The sequence below is a fragment of the Phocoena phocoena genome, chromosome 3 (genome assembly GCF_963924675.1).
Source record: "Phocoena phocoena chromosome 3, mPhoPho1.1, whole genome shotgun sequence".
NCBI lineage: Eukaryota > Metazoa > Chordata > Mammalia > Artiodactyla > Phocoenidae > Phocoena > Phocoena phocoena.
The window spans coordinates 159535475-159547432 of record NC_089221.1 but is presented as its reverse complement, the minus strand read 5'-3'; the positions used below and the strand labels follow the sequence as shown (position 1 = coordinate 159547432).

The following is an 11958-nucleotide window of genomic DNA, read 5'->3' as shown; positions in this document are numbered from 1 at the left end:
GGGAATAGGAGGTGTTGGGAATGGGACATGTGTCTGTGGGCTAATTCCCCCATCTGCTACCTCTCTGGAGGTCCTTCGTTCCTGGGAAATGGAAGATGGAGCTGGTTATGGGGAGTCTCCTCCACCTCCTGTTTTTATTCCAGTTGTCCCCACACTGGAGGCTCACATATATCTGTTATCTTCCAGGATGAGGCAATTGCAGCAGCCTGCACAGTCCTCCTTGGTGGGGAGTCCGTCCTCAGAGGCACCAGGGAAGAGGTGGCTGCCCAGAGATGTCCACTGTGGTGGCACTGAGGAACTAGAGGGACAGAGGGTGGTTGAGTTACCATGAGGCATCTTCCTGAGGCAGGATGTGGTATCACCTGGGAGGCAGTCAGAGGGGCGGCATATCTTGGCCAGAGCCTCCCAATGGCCCTTGGAAAAGACCTGCCAGGCAGCTGTGGAGCTGAAGCTGAGGTACAGCAGGGCCCCCTGTTGCACACGCAGTACCTCCCTTTTATTAGCTCTGCTGGGCTTTCTTGCTGGCAAGGCCTCTGCGCAGGCCCTGGCACACATCTGGCAATTAGCTACCTGCAGCCATGTCAAGAGCTGCCCTAGTGCCCAGCTTGCAGTGCCTGGGGGTGTTAGCGTGGCCACCAGGGCCTCCCAGATGCTGGTTGTCCCAGAGGTAAGGAGGCAACCTGGATAAGAGTGGCCGATCAAATGGGGACAAGAAGCCTGGGGTGGGCAGGGCCAGGCAGAGACCTCATGTCATTCTTTAGCTCCTCTCTCCTCCCTCCGAGGTCTCGGGCTCTCCTGCACATTCCAAAGAAAGGTCTGGCCCTTGACTGGCTCCTGGGATGTAGCCTGTAAGCCTCTGGAGTATCCTACCTGGTAAGAATCTCTTTGTATACCTGGGGGCCATGCCCGTTAATTTATGCTAACAGTGAGATTTATAGTGGGGGCATTGGGCCACACTGTATCATTTTAACCTCTGGAGGGGCCAGAGACTAACTAAGGTGAGCCATGCATGTGGCTGTTATGGGCTGAATTGTGTGCCCCTCCCAATTCATATGTTGAAGTCTTAACCCCCCAGTACTTTAGACTGTGACTGTATTTGAAGATAGAGTCTTTTTGAAAATTAAAAAAAATTTTTTGGCTGCAATGGGTCTTTGTTCTTGCACACGGGCTTCCTCTAGTTGCAGTGAGCAGGGCCTACTCTTTGTTGCGGTGTGTGGGCTTCTCATTGCGGTGGCTTCTCTCGTTGCGGAGCACAGGTTCTAGGCGTGTGGGCTTCAGTAGTTGCAGCACATGGGCTTCAGTAGTTGTGTCTTGTGGGCTCTAGAGTGCAGGCTCAGTAGTTGTGGCACATGGGCTTTGTTGCTCCATGGCATGTGGGATCTTCCCAGACCAGGGATTGAACCCATGTACCCTGCATTGGTAGGTGGATTCTTAACCACTGCACTACCAGGGAAGTCCCAGAGATAGAGTCTTTAAACATGTGATTAAATAAAAAGGAAGTCTTTAATCCAATATGACTGCCATCCTAAGAAGAAGAAATTTGGACACAGACATGTGTGCACACAGAGGGAAGATGATGGGAAGAGACAGGGAGAAGATGGCCATCTATGACACTTGGATCTCAGACTGCCAGCCTCCAGAACTGTGAGAAAATAAATTTCTGTTGTTAAAGCCACCTAATCTGTGGTGTGTTGTTATGGCAGCCCTAGGAAACTAAAACAGTGGCCAACCCCAGTGAAAATCCTGGGCACCAAGGCTCAAGGGAGCTACCCTGGTTGGCAGTACACTGTGTGTGTTGTCACACATTATTGCTGGGAGAATTAAGCACTGTCCACGTGATACCACAGGGAGGGGACAACTGGAAGCTTGTGCCTGGTCTCTCTTGGACCCTGCTCCATGTGCCTTTTACCTTTGCTGAGTTTAATCTGTATCCTTTCCCTGTAATAAACCATGAATATAACAACTTTGCTGAGTTCTGTGAGTCCTTCTAGTGAATCATTGAACCTGAGTGTGGTCTTGGAGACCTCCCACTACACAGATTCGTAGAGAAGGAAGTGACTCCCCAAACCTCTGGCAAATGTACATTTGGAAGTAGGAGCTCCCTTTCCAAGATCTTGGGCTCAAGCCTTACTGAATCCTTCCTCACGTCTTGTTGGAAATGGCTTTCTACCCACTCTGGTGGTACGTTTTGTCCCCCAGAACCTCACATGGGCACAACTTGAACTGTTCCAAGCTGCAGCATGATCTTGGGAAAGTCACCCACCTCAGAGGCCATCCAGCATCATGGTGGAGGGATCAGGTTTTAGGGTCATACCAGGTTGGATTGGAATTCCTCCCCACCCCACCCTAATCCAGCATGTGACCTTGGGGCAGTCACTTTCCCTCTATGATCCTCAGTATATGAATCTCTAAAACTGCTTTAAATACCAAATAAAATCCCATATGGAGAGAAAGAAATGTTATTGTACTTTCATACTGTCCAGGGTCATTCTTCTCCTTCAGATCTAGATAAGATTGGCTCAAACCTCTTCCAACGTCTTTGTTGAGATTTTGGCAGATCTCTAGATGATTATTTTCTCATGATCCCCTGTTGTTGCTGAATTAAATACTTTCACTATAAGCTCAGTGTTCCTGGTCTATAGGATGAGGCACTTCCTCCTCTCCTTGATTTCATCAGAAACCCACTCACCCAAGGCCCCTGGGTGTGGAATGGGTTTTACTGAAGTTTGGGAGAGTGGAGGGGAAGTTTACATTGCAACTGTAGCAATTTATCATTGACTGTTAGACATCTCTGTTCCAACCCAGCCTACCCGACCACCTCGCGTGGCATCCTAGCGTCTTGCCATCACATTGCCTTTCCATCCACCCATCCATCCATCCATTCATTTGTTCATTCATTCATTCATTCACTCAACAAGTAAATTTTGAGTGGCTGCTGAGTCCTGTGAACCATGGAGGTATGGCTCCCTGGCTCTCAGCTCACCGTTAAGTGGATGAGATAGACATTCATCAAAGAGTCACACAAATGAATATAAAAATCATTGATATGGTGAGGAGAATGAGGGGATAATGAGCACCTGACGTAGCTGGGATAGGGAGGGGGTGAGGGGAGGCTTCCTTAAAGTGGGGTTTGCATTGAAATATCAAAACTGGGGAGGCATTAACTCAAGGTGGGAGTGGAGAGACAGGAGCAGCATATGTAAAGGTCCTGTGGCACCATCTTTGTTTATCCCTTTCTTTTCTGATACTGGGATTCAGCTTGCCTCACCTCTCACTTTTTAGTCCCTTTTGGTCTCCCTGCTGCTTGTCACTCCCATCCGTCTATACAAGGGTTTGCCAACTAGGGCCCGAGGGCCGAATCTGGCTCTTGAGCTATGAACGGTTTTTAAATTTTTTAAATGATTGAAAACCAAAGACTACAGTTCACGAACCAAATTTCATTCTACTTTTGGTAGTTTTGTTTTGTAATTAAGACTTTCAAACCTAGTGCCCATGAAAGAAGACTTAGTGATAAACATAGGATTAACATGTCCAGTGAGACATAATTTTAGAAAGCCCACATTAGACGGCAGATTTTAGACAGGATTTTCTGGGTTGCAAATTAACTAGAGTTTTTCTGTAATCGTGGAACCTAGACAGTTGATACAGAAGGTGGAACCTTCTTCCCGATTTCCTCTTTGTGAGATGTAGTCAAGATATTTTGGTAGTTGTTATGTTTGGGAGCACCTGTTGCAAAGTAGCCAGCCGTATTAGGAGAGGCAAGTATGTAGGAGGGTTTCTGAGGTGGGGGAGGGGAGGGGAGAAAAGGAGTGGACAAATACCTGTCACTAAAACCCAAACAGCCAGATCCATTTCTACAATACGTTTTACTTTCTTTAAAACAAACAAACGGGGCTTCCCTGGTGACGCAGTGGTTGAGAGTCCGCCTGCCGATGCAGGGGACACGGGTTCGTGTCCCGGTCCGGGAAGATCCCACGTGCCTCGGAGTGGCTGGGCCCGTGAGCCATGGCCGCTGAGCCTGCGCGTCCGGAGCCTGTGCTCCACAACGGGAGAGGCCACAACAGTGAGAAGCCCGCGTACCACAAAAACAAACAAACAAACAAACGAAACCCCCTACATGCTATATGTTATTGCTACAATTTGGGGAAGAGGAATACACAGAAGGTAGATATTAGTTGAGAATCTTTCTGCATCATTTTGATGACTCTAATACATTTTTCAATGCAATGGTTAAAAAAAGTACTATATTTTGTGATATGTAAAATGATATGAAATCCAAGTTTCAGTGTCAATAAAGTTTCATGGGTGCTCAGCCACGCACCTTCCTCAATGTACTCTCTACCGTGGCTTCCTCGCTATAGCCTCAGAGCTGAGTCGTCATTGCAACAGAGACTGTATGTCTCATAAAGCTGATATTTACTCTCTGGTCCTTTACAGAAAAAGTTTGCTCATCCCTAACCCATGGTGTAACTTAGCAGCAGGCTTGTTCTGAAACACCTGCCCTTCCATACACCTGCTTAACCCTTATCATTGTCCCCTCTGCCCTTTGTCCAATCCCTGTGGTGAGGTCTGACCACAGCTCCCTGCACTCACTCTCCCCTCACTGTGGGCTCTGTCCCACCAAGAGAACGTTGCACGTGCTGTTCGCTCCCAGGGGATGATTACACCGGAGGTGGGTGGAACTGGGCCAGATCACAGCCAGGATCTGGGTTTCTGAAAAAGAGCCCCTTTTAATCCATTTTGTGAAATGGCACTATCGCCACCTGATGGCCATTTACTACAACTGCAGCTGCAGTTCTTTCAAAGCATTTGACATGGACCATCATCCTCTCCAGGACCCTGTCTAGGGCAGGGAAAAACGGAAAATGCCCCAGGTATGGTTCGCTCATATTCCTGAACAGATGGCCTATTCAAGTTCCAAATCTCTACAGCTTCCCTCCATCCCCCATCTATCCCGGTGATCCTCAAACATTAAGGCTCATGTAAGTCCCCTGGGGTTGTTAAAATTACGATTTAGTGGTCTGGTATGACGTCTGAGTCTTCATTTCTAGCAAACTCCCAATAATATTGATGCCTCTGATTTATGGACAACTTTGAGTATCAGACTTCACTTTTTCTATAGAAAAGAGGTCAGCAAATCCTTCTGTAAAGGGCCAGATAGTAAATATTTTAGATTTTGCACACCATGGGGTCTCTATCAAGACTACCCAACTCTGCCTTGTAGCTTGAAAGCAGTCATATATGACACATAAACTAATGGGTGTTGCTGTGTTCCCATAAAACTTTATTTAAGGGCTCTAAAATTTGTATTTTATATAATTTCAATCTGTCACAATATAGTCTTACTTTAAAAAAATTTCCAGGACTTTCCTGGTGGTCCAGTGGTTAAGAATCCACGCTTCTACTGCAATGGGCACAGGTTCGATCCCTGGCTGGGCACTGGGATCCTGTATGCCGTGTGGTGCAGCCAAAAAAAAAAAAGAAAATTAAAAAAAAATTTTTTACCAACCATTTAAAAATGTAAAAACCATTTTTAACTTGCAGGCCGTACAAAAAACAGGCTGTTGGATGGATTTGGCCCATGGACTGTAGTTTGCAAACCCCTGCTTTAGGCACCGAGTTCTAGACAATATTGTGTGTCATTAAGACCTGGGGCTATGGGAAGGGTCCTCTGAATTTTCGCTATGGCTTATTAGCAGCTTCACTTTTCAAGCTTCAGTTTCTTCATCTGCAAAATAAGGAGTTATATTACCTACCTTGTAGGAGTTTTGTTAAAAATTTAATGAGGTAATGTATATAAAGGGCTTAGCCCTGTACAGGGCACATAATAAATCTCAGCTGTCGATGTCATTATCGTCATTATTCTGAGACCCAGAAATTGAATCCATGCAGCTTGAATTCTTCAGCTTTTTCTCCAGTTGTAGCGCAACTCCCTTAACCAGAACACAGGGTAGGTCATGGACCTGAGATGATATATCTGGGCATGGTCTTTGCATGACGCTGGCCCGTCCTAAACAAACTGTATTAGTTTGTTAGGGCTGCCATAGCAAATTACCACAAACTGCATGGCTTAAGCAACAGAAATTTATTCTCTTAAAGTTCTAGAGGCCAGAAGACTCATATCAAAGTTGTCAGCAGAGTTGGTTCCTTCTGGGAACTGTGAGGGAGAGTCTGTTCCTTGCCTCTCCCCTAGCTGCTGGTGGTTTGCTGGTAATCTCTGGTGTTCCTTGGCTTGTAGAAGCGTCAACTTGATCTCTGCCTCCATCTTCAGATGGTATTCTCTCTAGGTGCATGTCTGTGTCCAAATTCTCCCTTTTTATAGGGACACCAGTCATATTGGATTAGAAGCTACCCTAATGACCTCATTTTACTTTGATCACCTCAGTAAAGACCCTATTTCCAGATAAGGTCACATCCTGAGGTACTAGAGGTTAGACTTCGACTTATCTTTTTTGGAGGACACAATTCAACCCCTACCACTAACTCTCCAAGAGTTCCAGGCCACCCCATGCACTGGTTGCTGATAGCACTGGTAGAATCGTTTTGGGTTTGGAGTCAGGTGATGGACATCACAGGAAATACACGGACTCTGGAGCTAATCCAGGGCCAGTGTCCTCCCACTGTGCTCTGCACACTCCCTGCTTCAGGACCACCTGGAGAGCTTGTTAAGGATGCAGACTCCAGGGTCCAGTGCCAGGCTGTTGAATCACAATACCCATGATCCAAATGCCAGCATCTCCTACGTCCCAATCCGGGGAATGGGGTGGCTTTTTTTATGCCAATTATCCCCGTGCAAAGTCAGGACCACAAGACCCCCTGTGAGACTGAGGCTGGTGGCTGCTGAATCCAAGAGCAAGCGAGCTAATCTCAACAGATCCTCTCAAAGTCCTCCCCCAAGTCACTTAGGAAGCACAGTGATGTAATACATGTGGCCAATACACATTGTCTTTATCAATATTAAAATGAGTGTAGCTAATCTTTCATTCCACTAGGATTATCCATGTAGCAACACTATAAGCCTGATACTCCAGAAAATTTAAGGTTACTCCAAAGTCTTCTCTGCTACTCTGATCTTTGGGGGAAGATAAACCATGGGGAAAATGCACATTCCCTTCCGGTAGCACTTCGTTCATCTCGTATGACACATTTACTAAGTTGCTCTGTGATTATTTATTGACAGGTCTCTAACCCCCAGCAGACTCTGAATGCCTTGAGGGCAGAGATAGGATGTATCCCTGTGTCCCAGGCACTGAACAGTGGTCCTGGAACATGGTAGGTGCCAAACAACTATTCTGCCCTAGGACTGAGAGGGGGCTACTTTGCCGACCAGCTTCCTCAGGGCTGCCTTCATGTCCTTGTTCCTTAGGCTGTAGATAAAGGGATTCAGCATGGGGATGACCACCCCACACAGCAGAGCAGCTGCCTTGTCCTTCTGGGAGGAGCGGGAGATGCAGGCTGCAGGTACACAGTGAAGATGGTGCCATAGTATAGTGACACCACGGTGAGGTGTGAGCTGCAAGTGGAGAAGGCTTTCCATTGGACCTGAGCAGAAAGGATCTTGAAGACTGCTTGGAAAATGGAAGTATAAGAGAAGAGGATGCACGCAAGGCAGCTGATGCCCAAGATGATGCCAAAAGGAAAGATCACCGGCTCGTTGGTGTGTGTGTCTGAGCCGGAGAGCTTCGGCAGGGGTATGAGGTCGCAGAAGAAGTGGGGGATTTCAGAGCCGACACAGAAGGTCAGTTGAGCCATGAGGCAGGTGTAAACAAGGGACTGGAGGTTGGTGATCAGCCACAGCGCCCCCACCAGCAGCCCCCACACACGGGGGCTCATGATGGCCAAGTAGCACAGAGGGTGGACAATGGCCATGAACCTATCAATGGCCATCATGGCCAGGAGGAAGCTGTCTATGGTCCCGAACAGGTGGAAGGCATACATCTGGACAAGGCATACAAAGGGGATGGCCTGGCTGAGTCCAGAGGTTCACCAGCATCTTGGGGACGGTGGTGGAAGACAAGAAGACGTCGACCAGGGACAGGTTGGAGAGGAAGAAGTACACGGGTGTGTGGAGGTGGGTGTCTGTGATGTTGGCCAGGACGATGAGCAGGTTTCCCAAGACGGTGACCAGGTACATGAGAGGAACAGCCCAGAGGAAGATCTGATGCTCTGACTTTTCCGAGAGTCCCAGGAGGAGGAATTCTGAGACTGCTGTTCAGTTTTCTGCTTCCATGGACAGTCTGTGTCTACTGTGAAAGATAAAAGGGGAGAGGGAAGCAACATAAAGCTGGGAGTCAGAGATGGAGTTCCAGTCTCAGCTCCCTACAGACCCGCAGGTTCTGTGAAAACCCATGGAATCCTTACAGCTCCCTTCTGTGGATTTCTGTTTCCCCACACAAAACCATCCATGTCCTTCCTCCTTCCTCCTTCCTTCCTTCCTTCCTTCTTCCTTCCTTCCTTCCTTCCTCCCTTCCTTCCTTCCTTCCTCCTTCCTTCCTTCCTTCCTTCCTTCCTCCTTCCTTCCTCCCTTCCTCCTTCCTTCCTTCCTTCCTTCTTCCTTCCTTCCTTCCTTCCTCCCTTCCTTCCTTCTTTCCTTCCTTCCTTCCTCCTTCCTTCCTTCTTTCCTTCCTTCCTTCCTTCCATCCTTCTTTCCTTCCTTCCTTCCTCCTTCCTTCCTTCCTTCCTCCCTTCCTTCCTTCTTTCCTTCCTTCCTTCCTTCCTTCCTTCCTTAAATCCTTCTTTCCTTCCTTCCTTCCTCCTTCCTTCCTTCCTTCTTTCCTTCCTCCCTTCCTCCTCCCTTCCTTCCTTCCTTCCTTCCTTCCTCCCTTCCTCCTTCCTTCCTTCCTTCCTTCTTTCCTTCCTTCCTTCCTTCCTTCCTTCCTCCCTTCCTCCTTCCTTCCTTCCTTCCTTCCTCCCTTCCTCCTTCCTTCCTTCTTTCCTTCCTCCCTTCCTTCCTTCCTCCCTTCCTTCCTTCCTCCTTCCTTCCTCCTTCCTTCCTTCCTTCCTTCCTTCTTTCCTTCCTTCCTTCCTTCCTCCTTCCTTCCTTCCTTCTTTCCTTCCTCCCTTCCTCCTTCCTTCCTTCCTCCTTCCTTCCTTCCTTCCTTCCTCCCTTCCTCCTTCCTTCCTTCCTTCCTTCCTTCCTTCCTCCCTTCCTCCTTCCTTCCTTCCTCCTTCCTTCCTTCCTTCTTTCCTTCCTTCCTTCCTCCTTTCTCTTGTAGTTTGTTAATTTATATGGTAGTATTTAAACAGTATAATTGCAGCAGCAACTACAATCAGCACAATCAGGTTGGGGATTATTTAAAATAACTCAACTGAGCAGGAATGTTTCAGCTGGCTAGTGAGTAGCCCTCTGGCCTCAAGAATTCAGCATACTGGTACAACAGTCAGTATATTTTCAGGGGAAACAGAGATGTTGGGTGAACCCAGAAAGCTGGTTAAATGGAAGTTTTATTATTTTTATTTATTTATTTTTGGCTGTGTTTGCTCTTCGTTGCTGCGTGCGGATTTTCTCCAGTTGTGGCAAGTGGGGGCTACTCTTCATTGCGGTGCATGTGCTTCTCATTGAAGTAGCTTCTCTTGATGTGGAGCACGGGCTCTAGGTGCGTGGGCTTCAGTCATTGTGGCACGCGGGCTCAGTAGTTGTGGCTCGTGGGCTCTAGAGCACAGGCTCAGTAGTTGTGGCACAAAGGCTTACTTGCTCCACACCATGTGGGATCTTCCTGGACTGGGGCACGAACCCGCATCCCCTGCATCGGCAGGCGGATTCTTAACCACTGCACCACCAGGGAAGACCGTAAGTAGAAGTTTTAAAGAGAGCTTTCACAGTAAGAAAAGAATCTCTGGAGATTTAAAGCTCATGGCGTTTTGGAAGTATATTTGCTCTCAGCAGTAGCTTCGCAGGACAAGAAATTTTATATTTTCCTATGTTCTAGACACACTGTCACTGCCAAATGAAACAGTTTTGCACCCTCAGTAAAATATACACTGTTGTGTATATCATGTCAAACAGCTGTTCAAAAATCTTATTCAAAATAAAAAGTCCCAGACCCAGCACGGACTATTCAAAGATAAGCTGTTTCCATAACAACGAGAAAGGTGTGATCAAATGCCTACTTGATGGAAAGCAGAATGTGCTATATGTGTATTCCTGGAGTTAATAGGATGCAGAAAAGCGAGTTTGTAAAATAACATGCTGACATGAACTGATAAGAAAATATCGACTAAAGGAATGAACACGAGAGAACAAGGTTTAAAGAAATGCAAACACATAGGCATGTTTGATACTATTCTCATTCACCCATTTTCAGTTGCTAATGGATTTGATCCCAGTTTTATCTCCCCATCTATTTGGAAAGTCCCCATCATTTATTGGGACTTAGAGGCTTCATATCAAAAGTCCAGAGAAAGCAAATCTTTGTTGCATTCATACAAGACCACCAAAGCCAGTTGCATTTGCCTTTCTAAGTCTCCATTTCCCAGTGGGTATATTTATCCTTCCTTTAAGTTAATGAACATTCATAGAGAATGTGTTAGGTCATAGGCACTATACATGTCTCTATGATACACAGATGATATAGAAAAAAAGTCAACCTGGCATGGTTCACCAGGTCCTTGTGAAACCTTAATATTTTCTCTTTCCAGCAACGAGAGGATTTCCCTTTGCTTACCTGGTTTGGTCCCCAGGTCTTAAAACCAATTGCTGACAAGAACACATCAGAGGCATTTAATGGCAATGTCTATAAAGTGTTGAGCCTTCTAAGGAGCCACAGTTTTTAATGTGTGGGTTTCACAACGACTCTGAGAGGGAGATGGTGTTGACCACAACTGACGATAAGAGCACTGGGGCCGGGGGGCTTCCCAGATGGCGCAGTGGTTAAGAATCCGCCTGCCAAAGCAGGGGACATGGGTTTGATTCCTGGTCTGGGAAGATCCTACATGCAGTGGAGCAACTAAGCCCGTGCGCTACCAGTACTGAGCCTGTGCTCTAGAGCCCGCGAGCCACAACTACTGAAGCCTGTGTGCCTAGAGCCCAGGCTCTGCAACAAGAGAAGCCACTGCAATGAGAAGCTAGCCCACCGCAACGAAGAGTAGTCCCCTGCTCACTGCTACTAGAGAAAGCACGCACGGAGCAAGGAAGAGCCAATGCAGCCATAAATGAATAAATTAAAAAAAAAAAAAAGAGGACTGGGGCTGGGACTTCCCTGGTGGTCCAGTGGTTAAGACTCCACGCTTCCACTGCAGGGGCACGGGTTCGATCCCTCGTGGGGAACAAAGATTCAATATGTCGCGTGGTACAGCCAAAAAAAAAAAAAAAAAAAGAAGAAGAAGAGAGAAGACTGGGGCTGAAAGAGATGCTAGGGACACTAAGCCTGCAGGTACTTGGGCTGTTATTTCAAGTGAGATTTATTTTCACTCTCTCAAACTCCACTGCTTCTGAGTATGGCCACTCACACCCTATATGCAGCAGTGTTTCAAAGATAAACTCTGTGCTGTCAACATGTTCTAGGTTAACCTCTTCAATGACAAGTGTTTTAGATTCTTACATACCTGCCTTCCAAGAACATTGGTCTCTGTAAAGATTTAAGGTTTACTGAAGTAAATGGGAGAACACAGTATATAGGTCAGTCTGTATAAGAAAGGTGATAGGTGACCCCAAGGTGTTTCAAGAACAAGGGAGAGATGCAAATACCTACTCTGAGGAACAGGACCATTGGAGGTGAAGAGGTGGTAAAAGGGGGGCTTCAGGAAGGTGAGCAGCACGAGCTCTTCCTTGGTAAACTCAAGAGATCTCCAGCAGAGACTTAGTTACTTTTCAAGGATTTTTAGAGTTGGGTTTGAGGCTTTTGTAGGGTGATGTTCAGATTTCTCTGGGATGCATACATTACTGTGAATCCCTTCCTGGCAGCACATTTGCAACTGTCTTTGTTTGTTGACATGAAGTCCTTGGTTGCACTAGGGCAG

At 46.9% G+C, this 11958-nt stretch overlaps 1 protein-coding gene across 1 annotated transcript; it reads right to left on the bottom strand.

Moving 5' to 3' along the window:
• Positions 1-7297: 7297 nt before the first annotated feature.
• On the bottom strand, positions 7298-8230 carry OR1I1 (olfactory receptor family 1 subfamily I member 1). The gene is given in 3 exon segments (XM_065875057.1): positions 7298-7443; positions 7446-7969; positions 7971-8230. Coding segments are annotated over 3 exon segments (930 nt in total).
• Positions 8231-11958: the final 3728 nt, after the last annotated feature.